The sequence below is a fragment of the Hordeum vulgare genome, chromosome 1H (assembly GCF_904849725.1).
Source record: "Hordeum vulgare subsp. vulgare chromosome 1H, MorexV3_pseudomolecules_assembly, whole genome shotgun sequence".
NCBI lineage: Eukaryota > Viridiplantae > Streptophyta > Magnoliopsida > Poales > Poaceae > Hordeum > Hordeum vulgare.
The window spans coordinates 17,854,954-17,872,947 of NC_058518.1; the positions used below are offsets into that span (position 1 = coordinate 17,854,954).

The 17,994-nt window shown below is 47.9% G+C and overlaps 1 protein-coding gene across 1 annotated transcript; it reads left to right on the forward strand.

Moving 5' to 3' along the window:
• Positions 1-5,980: 5,980 nt before the first annotated feature.
• On the forward strand, positions 5,981-7,936 carry LOC123451228 (tyrosine N-monooxygenase-like). Its single transcript, XM_045128240.1, has 2 exons — positions 5,981-6,966; positions 7,088-7,936. The coding sequence occupies exons 1-2, from the start codon at positions 6,031-6,033 to the stop codon at positions 7,715-7,717; spliced, it is 1,566 nt and encodes a 521-aa protein (XP_044984175.1). The 5' UTR covers positions 5,981-6,030; the 3' UTR covers positions 7,718-7,936.
• The last annotated feature ends 10,058 nt before the right edge of the window (positions 7,937-17,994 follow it).

Sequence of the window (17,994 nt, forward strand, 5' to 3'; positions counted from 1 at the left end):
TTCTCTTCCTTAGTAAGAGCATAGCTGGCACGCCCTTGAAACTGCCCTGGATGCATGCCATCTCTTCCTTTATGATGTTCCTAGTCCTGCAGTGCTTCCGGTGTATCTTTTGACATCCCATACAAGCCCAGGAAGCCTAGAATATTCACGGAGAGATTCTTCGTCAGGTGCATCACGTCGATTGCCGAGCGAACCTCATGGACTTCCCAGTAGGGTAGCTCCCAAAATATAGATTTCTTCTTCCACATGGGTACGCGCTTATCAGGGCCGTTAGGAACAGGTTGGCTGCCAGAATCCTTTCCAAAGATTACTTTTAAATCTTTGACCATATCAAATACTTCAACACCAGTACGGATGACAGGCTTCCCCCGGGGTTCTGCCTTGCCATTGAAATGCTTGCCTTTTTTCTTTAAGGGATGCTTGGGCGGAAGAAAGCAACGATTGTACGGATACACATTCTTCCAACAGTTGTCGAGATATATACTTTCTGTCTGATCCAAACAGTGCGTGCATGCATTGTATCCCTTGTTTGACTGTCCTGAAATGTTACTAAGAGCAGGCCAATCATTGATGGTTACGAAAAGCAACGCTCGAAGGTCAAATTCCTCTTGTCTGTGCTCGTCCCACACACGTACACCTGGTTCGGCCCACAGCTGTAAAAGTTCATCAACTAATAGCCATAGGTACACATCAATATCGTTGCCGGGTTGCTTTGGACCTTGTATAAGCACTGGCATCATAATGAACTTCCGCTTCATGCACAACCAAGGAGGAAGGTTGTAGATACATAGAGTAACGGGCCAGGTGTTGTGACTGCAACTCTGCTCCCCAAAAGGATTCATGCCATCTGTACTCAGACCTAACCATAAGTTCCGTGTGTCAGCTGCAAATCTCGGGAACTCTCTCTCGATTTTTCTCCACTGCCGACCATCAGCGGTGTGCCTCAACTTATCGTCTTTCATACGATCTTCCATGTGCCATCGCAACAACTTCGCATGATCTTTATTTCTGAACAGACGTTTCAACTGTGGTATTATAGGAGCATACCACATCAGCTTGGCAAGAACCCTCTTCCTGGGTGGCTCGCCCTCAATATCACCAGGGTCATCTTTTCTGATCTTATACCACAATGCAGTGCATACCGGGCATTTATCCATATTCTCGTACTTCTCACCGCGGTAGAGGATGCAGTCATTAGGGCATGCATGTATCTTCTGCACGTCTAATCCTAGAGGGCAGACAAGCTTTTTTGCTTCGTACGTGCTGGCGGGCAATTCGTTCTTTCTTGGAAGCATCTTCTTCATCAGTACCAGCAACTTTTTGAATGACGAGTCAGTCACACCGGTCTGTGCCTTCCACTTCAGCAATTCCAGTGTGCTACCCAGCTTCTTCTGGCCATCTTCACAAGTTGGGTACAACAATTTGTTGTGGTCCTGTAACATCTGCTCGAATTGCAACCTCTCCTTTTCTGTGTCGCAACCTCGCCGTGCATCAGAAATGACCCGGCCAAGATCATCAGCAGGCTCATCTGGTTCCCGTTCTTCATCCTGATCTTCTTCTTCATTGTCTTCCATTGCGGTATCAGCATACTCAGGGAACATAGATCGGTAGTTGTCATCATCGTTCTCTTCTGCTTCATCATCGTCTTCCATCATAACCCCTCTTTCTCCGTGCTTGGTCCAAACAATATAGCCCGACATAAAACCAGACCGAAGTAGGTGGCTCTGAATGACTCTTGAGGAAGTGTAATCCTTCTCATTCCGACATTCAACACATGGACAAAACATATAGCCACCACCATGCTTGTTCGCATCGGCTGCATCTCGAAAAGAATGCACGCCTTCTCTGTAAGCGTCTGTGCGTCGATCACCGTACATCCATGGATGGCTCATCTGTGTTATACGACAGTATATCAAATACAATCACGATCGTAAATATTAGTACCGCACGGTCTAAACGAGGAAATATAGTTGCTAACCTTTTAGAATAAGTAGAAATAAAGAGGAATAGGTTTAAGCGTGGCTCGGGCATCTCTTATCGTAGTTGTGTTCGGTGAACTGAAGCGGCATCGCTCTAACACACATTTCAACAAACACCTCTAGTGCATAAAAAAAGTGGAGAGCGAGCACCCACCCACAATCCTCCATCCATGAAAAATGCAAGGAAGAGGGGAGAGGGGGGTTGTGCTATATATAGGCAGAGGACTTTAGTCCCGGTTTGAGACACAAACCGGGACTAAAGGTGTCGCACATGCGGGCTGCCCACCGCATAGCCCTTTAGTCCCAGTTTGGGACACGAACCGGGACTAAAGGCTCCTTACGGGCCGGGACTAAAGCCTCGAGGGAGGATATGAGAATTGAGGCGACGTGGCCGGGCCTTGGCCGGGACTAAAGGGTCCAGGCCAAAGGCCCGTTTTCCACTAGTGTGCATTGATACTCTACCGAAAATGGGCTGTAAATGAAAAATGATACAAAAATATAGACACATAAAATAAAATGTAAATGAAAAATCTCATAAGTACAAAATTTCCGGTATAGCAAAAATTTCCGTATTTTAAGCAAGTAATACCAAAAAATAGAAAAAGAAAATACGGAGGTATATAAAAACTAGCAGGTGTGGACTAAGAGGGTGCTTGATACGTTTTAGTCCCATGACTAAAAGTAATGAGACTAAAACTTGCTAGCCTCACCCAAGGTTGGATCCAAATACTAAATAGACTAAAATCAAGTTAATGAGCATTTATTATCCTTCAAACCCTTCAATTCAGAACTTGACTGAAAAGTTAAATGAGGGGAGAGATGATTAATGCATATTTTAGTAGGAGTACCCCTGACTAAAAGATTTTAACCTCAATACTAGTTTTAGCCTCTCTTTAGTCAGGGGTGCTTGAAAATTTAGCCTCTTCAAGAGACTAGTTTTAGTCAGACTAGTTTTAGTCCCTTGGATCCAAGCACCCTCTAAGTAATTTGATACCTAATATACATAGGGCGAACCAGAAAAAAGTAAAATACTCATGGAAATCTCAGATAACCTTTGTTCTTACAGTTAATTTCCATTCATACATCTGGACCAACCAATTTCCATTCATACATCTGAACCAATGTTAATGTTAATTTCCGTTCATACATACGGAGGTATATAAAATCTAGCAGCGCACGCACACGGCATAATACCCAAGCGACAAAAATTGCCCCAAAACTAGCCCGAGCACACAGGGTTAAAACGTTTTTGAAGCAATTACTGTGGACATTGTTTGTTTCTACAAAGTGTGGACAATGAGGGACCATACTTCACTCACGTAAAAATATAATTTAACAATGGTTCTGCTAACTTCTTACTGCACATGACAAAATAAAAACTAAGACGTCATTTTTTCTGGATATGTATAAGTATAATACTTAAATACATTTTAACTTTATATGCCAAACTAATGTAAGAAACATTTACATTAAAACAACGGCTAAATCAGAATTAAAATGGAAATTAGGCACATCGATCGCAAATATACCTATGCCTGCACATAAAATAATGACTATTAATTTTTGTGTAAAGGAAAATGAGAAATTAACATGACAAAAGGCAATAAAAATAACACAAGTATAATATGCGCATCACGACTGGTAATCAAAACAGTTAGTACGGCATGTATATATAATTAGCACGTAAATGATAAATGGATAACTTATTTATTTATATATATGTCAATAAAAATCGAACATCTATACCTAATAATAAAACGGCTAATGCTTATGTTGGAAAACCCACTACAACATTTTTATAAAAGAGCCCCTATAAATTTTGTTATTCAATCCGTGCTCCATCATTTATCTGCAACGCAAATGAAAAAACGATTCGCTGCAAAAAATATACCCCTACGCATCGCCTCCCCCCGTCGAGCCTGGGCCACCCTGGTCTGTGCCCAGGCCGACGCCACACCACTCGCCGCCGCGGCGGACCTCAACCGCCACCGCTGCCGATCTCAACCCACCCACCTCCGCGGTTGTACTTCTCCCCGCTCACTGCCCCCATTGCGGCGCTCGAGCGCATCGCGTCGACCCTGGTCCACCCTCGCCTGTGTCCAGGCCGCCGCCACACCACTCGTCACCGCGGCCGATCTCAACCGCCACCGCTGCCAATCTCAACCCACCCGCCTCTGCGGTTGTACCTCTCCCGGCTCACTGCCAACGTTGCGGCCCTCGAGCGCATCACGTCGACCCTGCAGGGCCACCCTGGCATGTGCCCAGGCAGCTGACAAACCACTCGCCGCCGCGGCCGACCTCAACCACCACTGTTGTCGATCTCAACCCACCCGCCTCCGCGGTCGTACCTCTGCCCGCTTGCTGCCCCCGTTTCGGCGCTCGAGCACAGCTTCTGGATCAAATCAACGCGACAGCTACAACGACTTGGGATGATACGTCTGCTCGATGCAGAACGGCGGCGGCGCGCGGATAAGGCTAGAGCGAAGCGAGTACTTGCAGGTGGAGGCGGGCCTCCATGGCTCACACGGGGAACTCCGAGGTTATGGCGCTATTCACGTAGCCTCTTTGTTTTGCTTTGCTTGTCCCGCTCAATTTCTCATCATGGTGGAATTAACGATGGACAGGTTGATTTCTCAATAAAATAGGATAGGACTGACTTCATTAGTTAGTTAGCTAATTATTTTAATAAATCGAAATCTATACCTAATAATAAAGCGGCTTTTGCTTTCGTCGGAAAACCGACCACGACATTTTTATTAAAAAGCCCCTGCAATTTTTTTATTCAACCCGCGCTCCATCATTTATCTGCAACGCAAAAGGAAAAAACGATTCGCTGCAAAAATTATACCCGTACGCATCGCCTCCTCCCATCGACCCTGGGCCACCTTGGCCTGTGCCCATGCCGCCTCCACACCACTCGCCGCCGCGGCCGACCTCAACCGCCACCGCTGCTGATCTCAAGCCACCCGCCTCCGCGGCTGTACCTCTCCCCGCTCACTGCCCCCGTTGCGGGGCTCGAGCACATCGCGTCGACCCTGGTCCACCCTGGCCTGTGCCCAGGCCGCTGCCACACCACTCGCCGCCGCGGCCGACCTCAACCACCACCGATCCGCGGTCGTACCTGTGCCCTCTTGCTGCCCCCGTTTCGGCGCTCGAGCACAGCTTGAGGATCAAATCAACGCGACAGCTACAACGACTTGGGATGATGCGTCTGCTCGATGCAGAACGGCGGCGGCGTGGATAAGGGGCGACGGAGCGAAGTACTTGCAGGTGAAGGCGGGCCTCCATGGCTCACACGGGGAACTCCGAGGTTATGGCGCGGCAACGGCGACTCCTTATGGCGAGATAGAGGCGCCTAACCCTTGCTCCCCTCATCGTATCCCTCCTCCGGCATGAACTCATCATCTGGTGAGATCCCTCCCCATGCCTCCAACCGTGTGCCAAGCACCGGCAAGAAATTTTGTTTTGTGGGAATTTGTTTGCTGATAAATGAATGTATTGAATGTAAGATTGCATTGTTGTACAGAGAGAGAATGGAACACCACCTTCAGTTTGTCATCTGATCCCCCATTCTCTACCCCATGAGTGAAATAAAATAACAGTACATCGATCAATTCAACGTAGCCTCTTTGTTTTGCTTTGCTTGTCCCGCTCAATTTCTCATCATGATGGAATTAACAATGGACGGGTTGATTTCTCAACAAAATAGGATAGGACTGACTACATTAGTTAGTTAGCTTATTATTTTAATAAATTAAAATAATTATAAAAAGATTAAAAGCGTGTGGTATTTTTTTCTCCAGTTGCAACGCAGGGGCCTTTTACTACTATATACCTAAGACAAAACTAGGTATGTTTGCACAGATAAACTAGTATTATAGAAAGACTGTTGAGTAAATAAGGGCAGTAGATACTGAAGGGCAGAGCGAGCCAGAAGGCATGTGACATGGATGGGCCCATATTTTACGTATAAATAAGGCCAGCCAGCTGCTAGAGCTGATGTGCAGTGAGCAGCGAGCCCTAGCTAGGTACCTGGTCTGGAGTAGGACAGATGACAATGGTAGCTGCGCTGGGGCTCTGCTCCTCCTCCTTCTTCCATGTGGTGGTGATGGTGGCCGTAATGTACGTGGTCCGGAGGCTGTGCTCATCCGCACCCGGGGCGCTCCCTCCGGGGCCGTGCCCGTGGCCGGTGGTAGGTAGCCTCCCGGAGCTCAAGTTATTTAACAAGCTGCCGGCGTTCCGGTGGATCCATCAGGTGATGGAGAAGATGAACACCGACATCGCCTGCTTCCGCCTCGGCGGCGTCCACGTCATCCCGATCACGTGCCCTCGTATCGCCAGGGAGGTGCTCAAGAAGCAGGACGAGATCTTCGCGTCCCGCCCGGAGACGTTCGCGTCGTGCGTGGCCAGCGGAGGCTACGTGGAGGCGGCGCTGGCGCCGTTCGGCGTGCAGTCCACCAAGATGCGGCGGGTGCTCACCTCCGACATCATCTCCCCGTCCCGTCACAAGTGGCTCCACGACAAACGCGTCGAGGAGGCCGACAACATCTCGTGGTACATTTACAACCTCACCGGCGGTGAGGAGGGCGGCAACGTGGACGTAAGGCACCTCTCGCGGCACTACTGCGGCAACGTCATACGCCGGCTCCTCTTTGGCACGCGCTACTTCGGGGAAGCCGGCCACGGCGGCGGCCCCGGGAAGCTGGAGATGGAGCACATGGACGCCTCCTTCGCCGCGCAGGGGATCCTCTACTCCTTCTGCATCAGCGACTACCTGCCGTCGCTACTGGGGCTGGACCTGGACGGCCACGAAAAGATTGTCAAGGACGCTAACGCGGTGCTGGACAGACTGCATGACGGGGTCATCGACGAGCGGTGGAAGCAGTGGAAGGCCGGCGAGAGGGGAGAGGTGCAGGACTTCCTCGACGTGCTCATCACACGTAGAGACCCTAGATTGACCATGGAGGAGGTGAAGGCGCAGGCCAAGGTATCTATTTATCTATCGTCTTGTAGATATATATATATATATAGTCTTTAGTGAAGTTTCTTTATATATATATTTAAAAACGGAGGAGAGGGACAACCAACGTACATGCAATGCAATGCAGCTCATCAACCTGGCGGCGGTGGACAACCCATCCAACGCCGCAGAGTGGGCGCTGGCGGAGATGGTGAAGAATCCGGAGCTGCTGGGGCGGGCGGCGGAGGAGCTGGACCGGGTGGTGGGGAGGGAGCGGCAGGTGCAGGAGTCGGACATCCCCCAACTCAACTACGTCAAGGCCTGCATCCGGGAGGCGTTCAGACTGCACCCCATCGCCCCCTTCAACGTGCCGCACGTCGCCCTCGCCGACACCGTCGTCGCCGGCTACCGCGTGCCCAAGGGCAGCCACGTCCTCCTCAGCCGCCTCGGCCTCGGCCGGAACCCGGCCATCTGGAACGACCCGCTCCGCTTCAACCCCGACCGCCATCTGGAAGGAGCAGGCGGCAACCTGGAGCTCACCGAGAACGAGCTGCGCTTCATCTCCTTCAGTACAGGCCGCCGCGGCTGCGTCGCCCCCATGCTCGGCACGGCCATGACCGTAATGCTTTTCGGCAGGCTCCTCCATGGCTTCACCTGGTCTAAGCCGGCGGAGATGCCGGATATTCAGCTCACCGAGTCCCACAACGACCTCTCCATGGCTAAGCCGCTGGTGCTTCACGCCAAGCCACGCCTGCCGCTGCACCTCTACCGCCCGTGAATTCGATCGTCGATCTCCCTCAAGTTACTACTCCACTCCCTAGTAGTGTAGTTAATAATAACCGGACCTGCTCCTGCTCATGCTCATGCTCCTGTCCGGCCGGAACAATATTGATCCATTAATAAGTTTGTTGTCATCTTTCCCTTCACACACACACTAGACCACTTTGATTCCGAGTAATAATAATATTATTTAGGGAGAATTATCCTTTTGCCCAAATTGTGTCTGTTTTGCCCTCAGTTGTGAATCGTGCTTAGTTTTGTCCCTAGTCTGTCCGCATCGACTTATTCCGTGAACATTTTCGTAAATCAACACCAGAACTGTATGGGTGTTAGATTCATTCCAATGTAAATCGCATAGCGATGTGAGACTAGATTATTGACTCTAGTGCAAGTTGAAGACTGTTGGAAATATGTCCTAGAGGCAACGATAAAATAATAATTATTATATTTCATGTTTCAAGATAATCGTTTATTATCCATGCTACAATTGTATTGAATGAAAGCATAGATAAATGTGTGGATATATAGACAAAACAATGTTCCTAGTAAGCCTCTATTGGCTAGCCAGTTGATCAAGGATGGTTAAGGTTTTCTGACCATATGCAAGTGTTGTCACTTGATAACTGTATCACATTATTAGGAGAATGATGTGATGGACAAGACCCAAACTATGAACGTACCATGTGATCGTGTCATTTTGTTACTATTCATTCCTATGACCATGCGATCATGTAACTCACTGACACCGGATGAATACCTTGTGTGTATCAAACGACACAACGTTACTGGATAACTATAAAGGTGCTCTATTGGTATCTCCGAAGGTGTCCGTTGAGTTAGCATGGATAAAGACTGTGATTTGTCACTCCGTGTGACCGAGAGGTATCTCAGGGTCCACTCGGTAATACAATATCACATATAAGCCTTGCAAGCAATGTGACTCAAGTGTTAGTCAAGGGATCTTGTATTACGGAACGAGTAAAGAGACTTGCCGGTAACCAGAATGAAATACGTATAGAGATACCGATGATCAAATCTCGGGCAAGTAACATACCGAAGGACAACGGAAATGTTACACGGGATTATATGAATCCTTGGCACAGAGGTTCTACCAATAAGATCTTCGTAGAATATGTAGGATCCAATATGGACATCCAGGTACCGCTGTTGGATATTGGCCGGGGAGTATCTCAGGTCATGTCTACATAGTTCTCGAACCTGCAGGGTCTGCACACTTAAGGTTCGGTGACGTTTCGGTATAGTTGAGTTATAGGTGTTGGTGACCGAAGTTTGTTAGGAGTCCCGGATGAGATCACACACATCACGAGGTTATCCGGAGTGGTCCGGAAACGAAGATTGATATATAGGATGGTTTCATTTGGTCACCGGAAAGATTTCGGACATTACCGACAGTGTACCGGGAGTGACAAATTAGTTCCGGGTTTTCATCGGGAGGGGCCCACCCACCCCGAAGTGAGCCCAATAGTCCTAGGGTGGCGCACCACCCCTTAGTGGGCTGGTGAGGCCAACCCAAGTGGGCTATGGCGCTAGAAGAAGAAAACCAAAAGAAAAAAAAGAGGGAGGTGGGAAGGGAGAGGAGGACTCCTCCTTGCCAAACCGAATTGGAGTTGGAGTCCTCCTTTCGACTTCCACCGGCGCCCTAGGGGCTCCCTTGAGCCCTAAGGCTAGCTGTGACATCCTCAGCTTTTGCTACAGTGTTGGATGTAATTAAGGTAAAGTAAATCTATGCAATGAACGCCATGTCAACTTAAAAAAAAGTCAAACGAGAAAAGTTTTATAATGTTAAAATAAAAATGTGAGGGAGTTACGAAAAATCGCTAACGAATTATAGATGTGAATCGGGCACTTTTGAAATTATTGATAGTCTTTATATATTTACAATAGAAGCTTTATTTAAAATAAGTAAATGAAAGAAAGTAATTAAAACTAAATAATAAAATAATATTGTAAATAAAATAATAATAATGAAAATAAACAAAATAAAAAAAAACCTCGCCCAACTGGGCCAAAGTGGCCCACCTGGCCATATCCATCTCGGCCCACCTAGTGGTGGGGTATAAAGCCCCCCACCGGGGCCAAACCCTACCCCCAGCGCTCCGAGTCCCTCCCCTGGCCGCCGCCACACCCAGTCCCTCGCCCCCTCCTCTCCCTCGCTCCTCTCCTCACGAGAGTCCACCCTGCTCGCCCCTGGTTCCTCTCGCCCACGACCGACGCTCCCTCCCTGCACGATATCCCTCCCTCTCGCACGACCAGCCCCACGCGTCCCCCTGGCCTCTCGATCTCCCCCACTCCCTCAGGCCTTGTTTGGTACTAGTGTATTTTAGGGAGTTTGTGGGGATTATCCCGGTCAAACCCCTCAATCTGCACACATCCCATAACACCATCTGGTTCTAGTGTATTTGACATGTTGCATCCCCACATTTTCTCTCAAATCCCCAAATTATAGTGCATTTTTCTCAATACCCAATACACTACCCCTACCTAGTGTATTGAGGATAAATGGGGATTTGGAGGGATTGGGTTCACCCAATCCCTTGGGGGATTATCCCCACCAATCTCCTAAAAAACAATAGTACCAAACAAGGCCTCACGAGGCCAACTTCTCACACCTCGGTCTACCTCTCCCAGATCCACTCATCGGCGGCTCCCTCCCCCCCTCGAGCACCAGAACCCTCCTCCCACTAACCGAGACCTCCCCCTCCTACTAGATCGCCTCAGCGGAGGGCCGCCGCGCCGCCCGGCGGCCGGCTCGCCGTGCTAGGACCTCCCCTGGCCGGCCATAGCCACCGGGACCGGCCCCTCATCACCCCTGCATCGAGCTCACCCTCGCCCCTCGTCGAACTGCATCACCCCGTCGACGTCGCTGGCCTCCTCACCTCGTCCCCGACGGCTCCACCAAGCCTCGCCGCACCCGCCCCGCTACAACGTGGATGAGAACACCCCTCTCATCCTCTCTTCGTCCCGGTTCCATTCCGGCAATCGCCGCCTCGTTCCGATGCCGTTTGGCTCCGGTAGGAGGAGGTAGAGTTTTCCTCCTCTCTTTGTTTAGAGGGTTCGTGTGAGTTGAGACATGTCGAGGTGGTTAAAGAAAGAGTTAGAAAGAAAAGAAAATAAAAATGAATTATGTATTTCGTATGTATGTATTATGTATGTACTCCCTCCGTACCTAAATATAAGTCTTTTAAGATATTTCACTAGGTGTCTACATGCGGAGCAAAATGAGTGAATCTATACTCTAAAGTATGTCTATATACATTGGTATGTAGTTCATTAGTAAAACCTCTATAAAGACTTATATTTAGGAACGGAGGGAGTATGTGTATATGTAATGTGTATGCATGCATGTATGTATTAGAGAGAAATACGTTATGTTTATGAATGCAAATATGTGTGTGTGTAAATTGTGGTGTGGCCTATGCCACTTACCGGTGGGACCAACCCCCCACTTCCAATGACCGGGAAGCCCCACACGCTGTTAAATAAAAATGATAATAAAAATATGTTTTTTAATAAATAAGTTATTAGATATATTATTTAATTAATTAGTTAATTAATTAAATGGATAATTAAGTAATTAGGATAACTAGAGTATGACATGTGGGTCCCCCACTAAATTAATCGAATTAATTAGTAATTAACCCTAATTAAATACTCAGCCTATGACGCATGAGACCCACTGGTCTGTTGACCAGTCAACTGCTGATGTGAGCATGGCATCATGCCGATGTCATAATTGCATTTAATCAATTTAATTAAATCTCTTTTTAACTCCTAAATATTGAATAAAACTGTAAAAATTAATATAAAATAATCCGTAAGTCAGATCAAAATATTTTCAACATGAAAATTGATGAGCAGAACGAGACGAACCCGGATACACGGTCCATTCATCTGTCACGCGTCCCTAGCATAGCAAACATGGAACTTTTCCATCGTTTTTCGTCTCACCGGTAGTAGCCAAAGACCCGGAAAATATCGTCAGATATTCTTCCGACCCGTCTATGACGGATCTTACTGCGTTAGCTCATGCATAGCCTGCATATTGCCATGTCATGCCTGGTGTGGCACCATTGCTATTATTTGTTGTTTCTTCCCCCTCTTCTTACCGGTAGACCCTGAGAATGACGCTGCTGCCGAGTACATCTAAGACCCTGCCGATCAGCCTTTTGCCGCAAAGCAACAAGGCAAGCAAATCCCCCTTGATCATCCCTATATCGCCTATGTCTTTCTTCCTCCTGCTTGCATTAGTATTTTTCTATTGTTGTAGTTAGCTCCTATATCTGAGGCATAGCCTATTTTTGATGAACTGCTACTTCAGTACTGTACTTTGAATCTTCTTAGTATAGGTGGAGCAGTCTTCCCCCTGACCCCGTAGTCCAGTTGCCCCGATTTGCTTTCTAATCTCGATCCCTGATCGACGAGCCAGACCCGGCACAACACTTACACCCCCTTAGTTGTGCGACGCTACAGAGATAATATCGGGTACCGAGGGTGACACCTCGCTAAGTACTCCTGATGATATCTCTGTAGTACAGCTAGTCGGTCGTGGTTATCGATGGTGATTCCTCTTTCACCATTCCCGATGATGCCTCTATCGTGCGACCCCTCAAGTGTGGGACCCTCGAGGGTGATTCCTCTAGGTCCACCTTGACAGATACATCGTTCCGAATCCAACGAGGTTGATACGTCGAATTCCCCTCGATGTTACAACCACACAGTTACTCGACCATGTTACTCGGATCATTGGTGATTAGTTCTTAGGCGGGTGGATTCCCGCGTGTTTGTGTCGATGACTTAATTAAAATGATAATGGATTTGGGTATTTGATCTGGGTTGGTCGGAAGACCTTATTACGCACTAACCATCTGCGTGGGAAGAATTATGGGTACTCGACGTCGCGATATCAGTCGAAGCTCTTCAGACGTCAGCGATGTAACGGCGTGCGCACGAGTGGTCCCGAGATGCATCGCTCTTGTATTAAGGGGTGCCAGGACTGACATCGGCCGCCCTCGCATCGTGCAGGTGCGCGGTGGGCAAGTGGGCCCATGAACCCTCTGTGCTTAGGAGTTAGACCGGCGGCTGGCCTCTCTGCTGTGCTTAGGTGGGGCTGCGACGTGTCGATATTCCGAGGCCTGCCATGACCCAGAAAAGTGTGTCCGGTCAGATTGTTATCGAGCGCGTCGGGGAATATGTTGTGCACCCATGCAGGGAAGAACTTATCTATTCGAATAGCCGTGTCCACGGTTAGAGGACGACTTGGAGTTGTGCCCTGATCTTATACAACTGCAACTGTTACTTAACTGGAATTAGTTACCCCGGGATTGCTTCCTCGCAAGGAGTCGAGGGAGGATCTCTGGGCGTGAATTCACTTTAATATTGCTGCAACAATATGACTATCAATTATGTTACACCTGTTCTACTCTCGTCTATTGCTGCAAGACCCAGAAGATGCTAGTCTTCGATAGGACTAGGCCTTCTCTCTCTATTCTCACATTGTTGCAGTCAGTCCACATATAACCCCCTTCTTTGATACTGATGCATACTTAGAATAGTTCTGATGTAAGACTTGCGAGTACTTTCGATGAGTACTCACCATTGCTTTGCTCCCCCTTTGCCCCCTTGATACGTTGCTGCGACCAGATGATGGAGCCCAGGAGATGAAGGAGCCCGCCGCTGACGACTGCTGCCCCGACGGTGCCTACTACTACGTGGAGGCCGCTGAAAACCAGGAGTAGTTAGGAGGTTCCCAGGCAGGAGGCCTCGCCTCGTTCGATCGTTGTATCTTTTGTCCTAGCCTTCTCTAAGGCACCCCATGTTTTATGTTTGTACTCAGATATTGTTGCTTCCGCTCACTCGTGTGTTTATCGAGTTTCTGTATTGTAGCCCTCGAGGCCCCTGGCTTGGAATTTGAAGCTGATATTGTTTTATTTGTGTCTAGAGTTGTGTTGTGATATCTTCCCGTGAGTCCTTGAGTTTGATAGTACGCATTTGCGTGTATGATTAGCGTACGATTAAATCGAGGGCGCGACAAGTTGGTATCAGAGCCCACTGCCTGTAGGTAGCCCCCTTTCCAACTCCTTGGCCGAAGTTGAGTCTAGTGTTTGAAAAAACTTTACTAACACTAATGTTGTGGCTTACGGGCCCACATCTCAATTGGGCGGTATTAGTATCTTTTACTCCTTTCCTATACTCTCGGTTCTACTCTCTCTTCTCTTTCGGGTTAAAGATTTTACTAACTCTAACATTAGGTTCTCGTAATCACATCGACACGGAGCGCTGGACTATCTACTCTTTTCTTCTGAATATATATCACACACACTGTCATTTGACATCCGTCAATCTTATTTTTAGATGCGTCCTGCAAGACAGCATGTGCACCTGACACAAGCCACTGAGACGACTGGATCCCGGCCATTTTGGTCGACCTCCTGACCAGGCTGGGATATTGCTGGTACCCCGAGTACACTGTGTACGAGGACTTCCTCGAGTACAACCAGTACCAGTACCAGGTTGAGGTTCGCATCTTCGACCAGATGGGTGGCGACACCCTCGAGCGCCACGTCTTCTACGGTATTGGAGTGTCAGTCGAGATGGTCGTCCATGATGCGGCTTACATCGCTATCACCCGTATCCGTGGAGCGTACCCTCACCTAGAGGAAAGTGCTTTCAGATACACCCTGCATGCTCCTTCTGGGATGAGACTGGGTCTTATCTCTCACTGCCTACACTGCTAGCATTTGGGAGCACACCGACCGATGCTACGTTGCTGTCTGCGCCCCCTACATGACGCGTCGCTACGACACGTGGGTTCTGGTGCAATACACTGAGGCACTGGATCGTGCTTTTCGAGCTCTAACTATGGAGCTGTACGCTAAGCATGCTCGTCTTTACGACGCGTTGACAGAGCTGGAGCCAGCACACTGTTGGAAATATGCCCTAGAGGCAATGATCAATAGTTATTATTATATTTCCTGTTTAAAGATAATCGTTTATTATCCATGCTATAATTGTATTCAATGAAAACATAGATACATGTGTGGATACATAGAAAAAACAATGTCCCTAACAAGCCTCTAGTTGGCTAGCCAGTTGATCAAGGATAGTCAAGGTTTTGTGGCTATATGCAAAGTGTTGTTGCTTGATAACTGGATCACATCATTAGGAGAATCATGTGACGGACTAGACCCAAACTATGAACGTAGGATATTGATCGTGTCATTTTATTGCTATAGTTTTATGCGTGTCAAGTATTTGTTCCTATGATCATGAGATTATATAACTCACTGACACCGGAGGAATGCCTTGTGTGTATCAAACATCACAACGTAACTGGGTGACTATAAAGGTGCTCTACAGGTATCTCCGAAGGTGTCTGTTGAGTTAGTATGGATCAAGGCTGGGATTTGTCACTCCGTGTGACAGAGAGGTATCTCGGGGCCCACTTGGTAATACAATATCACACACAAGTCTTGCAAGCAATGTGACTAAGTGTAAGTCACGGGATCTTGTATTACGAAACGAGTAAAGAGACTTGCCGGTAACGAGATTGAAATAGGTATGCGGATACCGACGATCGAATCTCGGGCAAGTAACATACCGAAGGACAAAGGGAATGACTTACGGGATTGCTTGAATCCTTGACACTGAGGTTCAACCGATAAGTTATTCAGAGAATATGTAGGATCCAATATGGGCATCCAGATCCTGCTATTGGATATTGACCGAGGAGTACCTCGGGGCATGTTTACATAGTTCTCGAACCCGTAGGGTCTGCACACTTAAGGTTCGGCGATGTTTTAGTATAGTTGAGTTATATGTGTGGTTACCGAATGTTGTTCGAAAGCCCGGATGAGATCACGGACGTCACGGGGATTTCCGGAATGGTCCGGAGATGAAGATTGATATATAGGGTGACCTCATTTGGTTACCGAAAGGTTTTCGGGCATTACCGAGAATGTATCGGGAGTGACGAATGGGTTTCGGATGTTCACCGGGAGGGTCCAACCCACCCGGGGAAGCCCATAGGCCCTAGGGGTGGAGCACCATCCCTTGGTGGGCTGGTGGGACAGCCCAAAAGGGCCCTATGCGCCAAGGATAGAAAATCAAAGAGAAAGAAAAAAAAGGAGAGGTGGGAAGGAAGGGTAGGACTCCTCCTTCCAATCCTAGTTGGACTAGGATTGGAGGTGGACTCCTCCACCTCCTTGGCCGGCGCAGCGTTGAAGACTTGGTCCTCAAGGCAAGCCTCCCCCTCCCCTCCTCCTATATATAGTGGAGTTTTAGGGCTGATTTGAGACAACTTTTGCCATGGCAGCCCGACCACAAACACCACGATATTTCCTCTAGATCGTATTTCTGCGGAGCTCGGGCGGAGCCCTGCAGGACTAGATCCTTCACCACCACCGGAGCGCTATCACGCTGTCGGAGAACTCATCTACTTCTCCGTCTTGCTTGCTGGATCAAGAAGGCCGAGATCATCGTCGAGCTGTACGTGTGCTGAACGCGGAGGTGCCGTCCGTTCGGCACTAGATCGGAGCGGATCGTGGGACGGATCGCGGGACGGTTCATGGGACGGTTGATACGTCTCCGTCGTATCTACTTTTCCAAATTCTTTTGCCCTTATTTTGTACTCTAATTTTCATGATTTGAATGGAACTAATCCGGATTGACGTTGTTTTCAGCAGAATTGCCATGGTGTTGTTTTTGCGCAGAAATAAAAGTTCTCGGAATGACCTGGAAATTTACGAGGATTTTTTGTGGAATATATAAAAAATACTGGCACAAGAATCAACCAGAGGAGTTGGGCGAGGAGCCCACAAGCCCACCAAGCGCGGCCCCCCTGGCCGCGCCTAGCAGGCTTGTGGGGCCCTCGGAGCTCCGCCACCTCCAACTCCAGCTCTAGTTAGTCCCTTTCGTCTGGAAAAAAATCAAGGAGGAAATTTCATCGTGCTTTAAGATACGGAGGCGCCGCCACCACCTGTTCTTCCTCTGGAGGGCAGATCTGGAGTCCGTTCTGGGCTCCGGAGAGGGGAGATCGTCGCCATCGTCATCACCAACCTTCCTTTATTTCCAATTCCATGATGCTCTTCGTCGTTCGTGAGTAATCTAATCGTAGTCTTGCTGGACGGTAATGGGTTCGATGAGATCTATCATATAATCAAGTTAGTTTTGATGGGGATTGATCCCTAGTATCCACTATGTTCTGAGATTGATGTTGCTACTACTTTGCCATGCTTAATGCTTCTCACTAGGGCCCGAGTGCCATGATTTCAGATCTGAACCTATTATGTTCTTGTCAATATATGTGTGTTCTTGATCCTATCTTGCAAGTTGTAGTCACCTACTATGTGTTATGACCCGGCAACCCCGGAGTGACAATAGCCGGTACCACTCCCGCAGATGACCATAGTATGAGGAGTTTATGTATTCACTAAGTGCTAATGCGTTGTTCCGGTTCTCTATTAAAAGGAGAACCTTAATATCTCGTAGTTTCCATTAGGACCCCACTGCAACGGGAGGGATGGACAATAGATGTCATGCAAGTTCTTTTCCCTAAGCACGTATGACTACATACGGAATACATGCCTACATTACATTGACGAACTGGAGCTAGTTACATATCTCTCCATGTTATAATTGTTGCATGATGAATGTCATCCGACATAATTATCCATCACCGATCCAATGCCTACGAGTTTTTCCTACTGGTCCTTGCTACATTACTTTGCCGCTATTGCTGTCGCTGCTGCTACTGTTACTATGTCGCTACTGTTGTCACTGCTGCTACTATTACCATTGCTACTGTTGCTATCACACCACTTTGCTACTGATACTTTGCTGCAGATATTAAGTCTTTCACGTGTGGTTGAATTGACAACTCAACTGCTAATACTCGAGAATATTCTTTGGCTTCCCCTTGTATCGAATCAACAAATTTGGGTTGAATACTCTACCCTCGAAAACTGTTGCGATCCCCTATACTTGTGGGTTATCAAGACTATTTTTTGGCGCCGTTGCAGAGGAGGCCTAGCTCTATTCTCTGTGTCACTTGGGATTTACGTCTGCTGATCACTATGAGGAATCCTAGAGAACCAAAAACTAAAGTCTTTCCCTCAACTACGAGGACAGGTAAGGAACTGCCATCTAGCTCTGCACTTGATTCACCTTCAGTTATGAGTAAGTTTGCGACATCACCTCCTTCTAGAAAATTTGATCTGTCGCCTGTGCTTGATAATGCTACTTATGCTATCCATGATG

Coding starts and splice junctions, on each gene's coding strand:
- LOC123451228 (XM_045128240.1), top strand. CDS start 6,031: ATGACAATGGTAGCTGCGCTGGGGCTCTGCTCCTCCTCCTTCTTCCAT. Junction 6,967..7,087: donor AGGTGAAGGCGCAGGCCAAG/GTATCTATTTAT, acceptor AATGCAATGCAG/CTCATCAACCTGGCGGCGGT.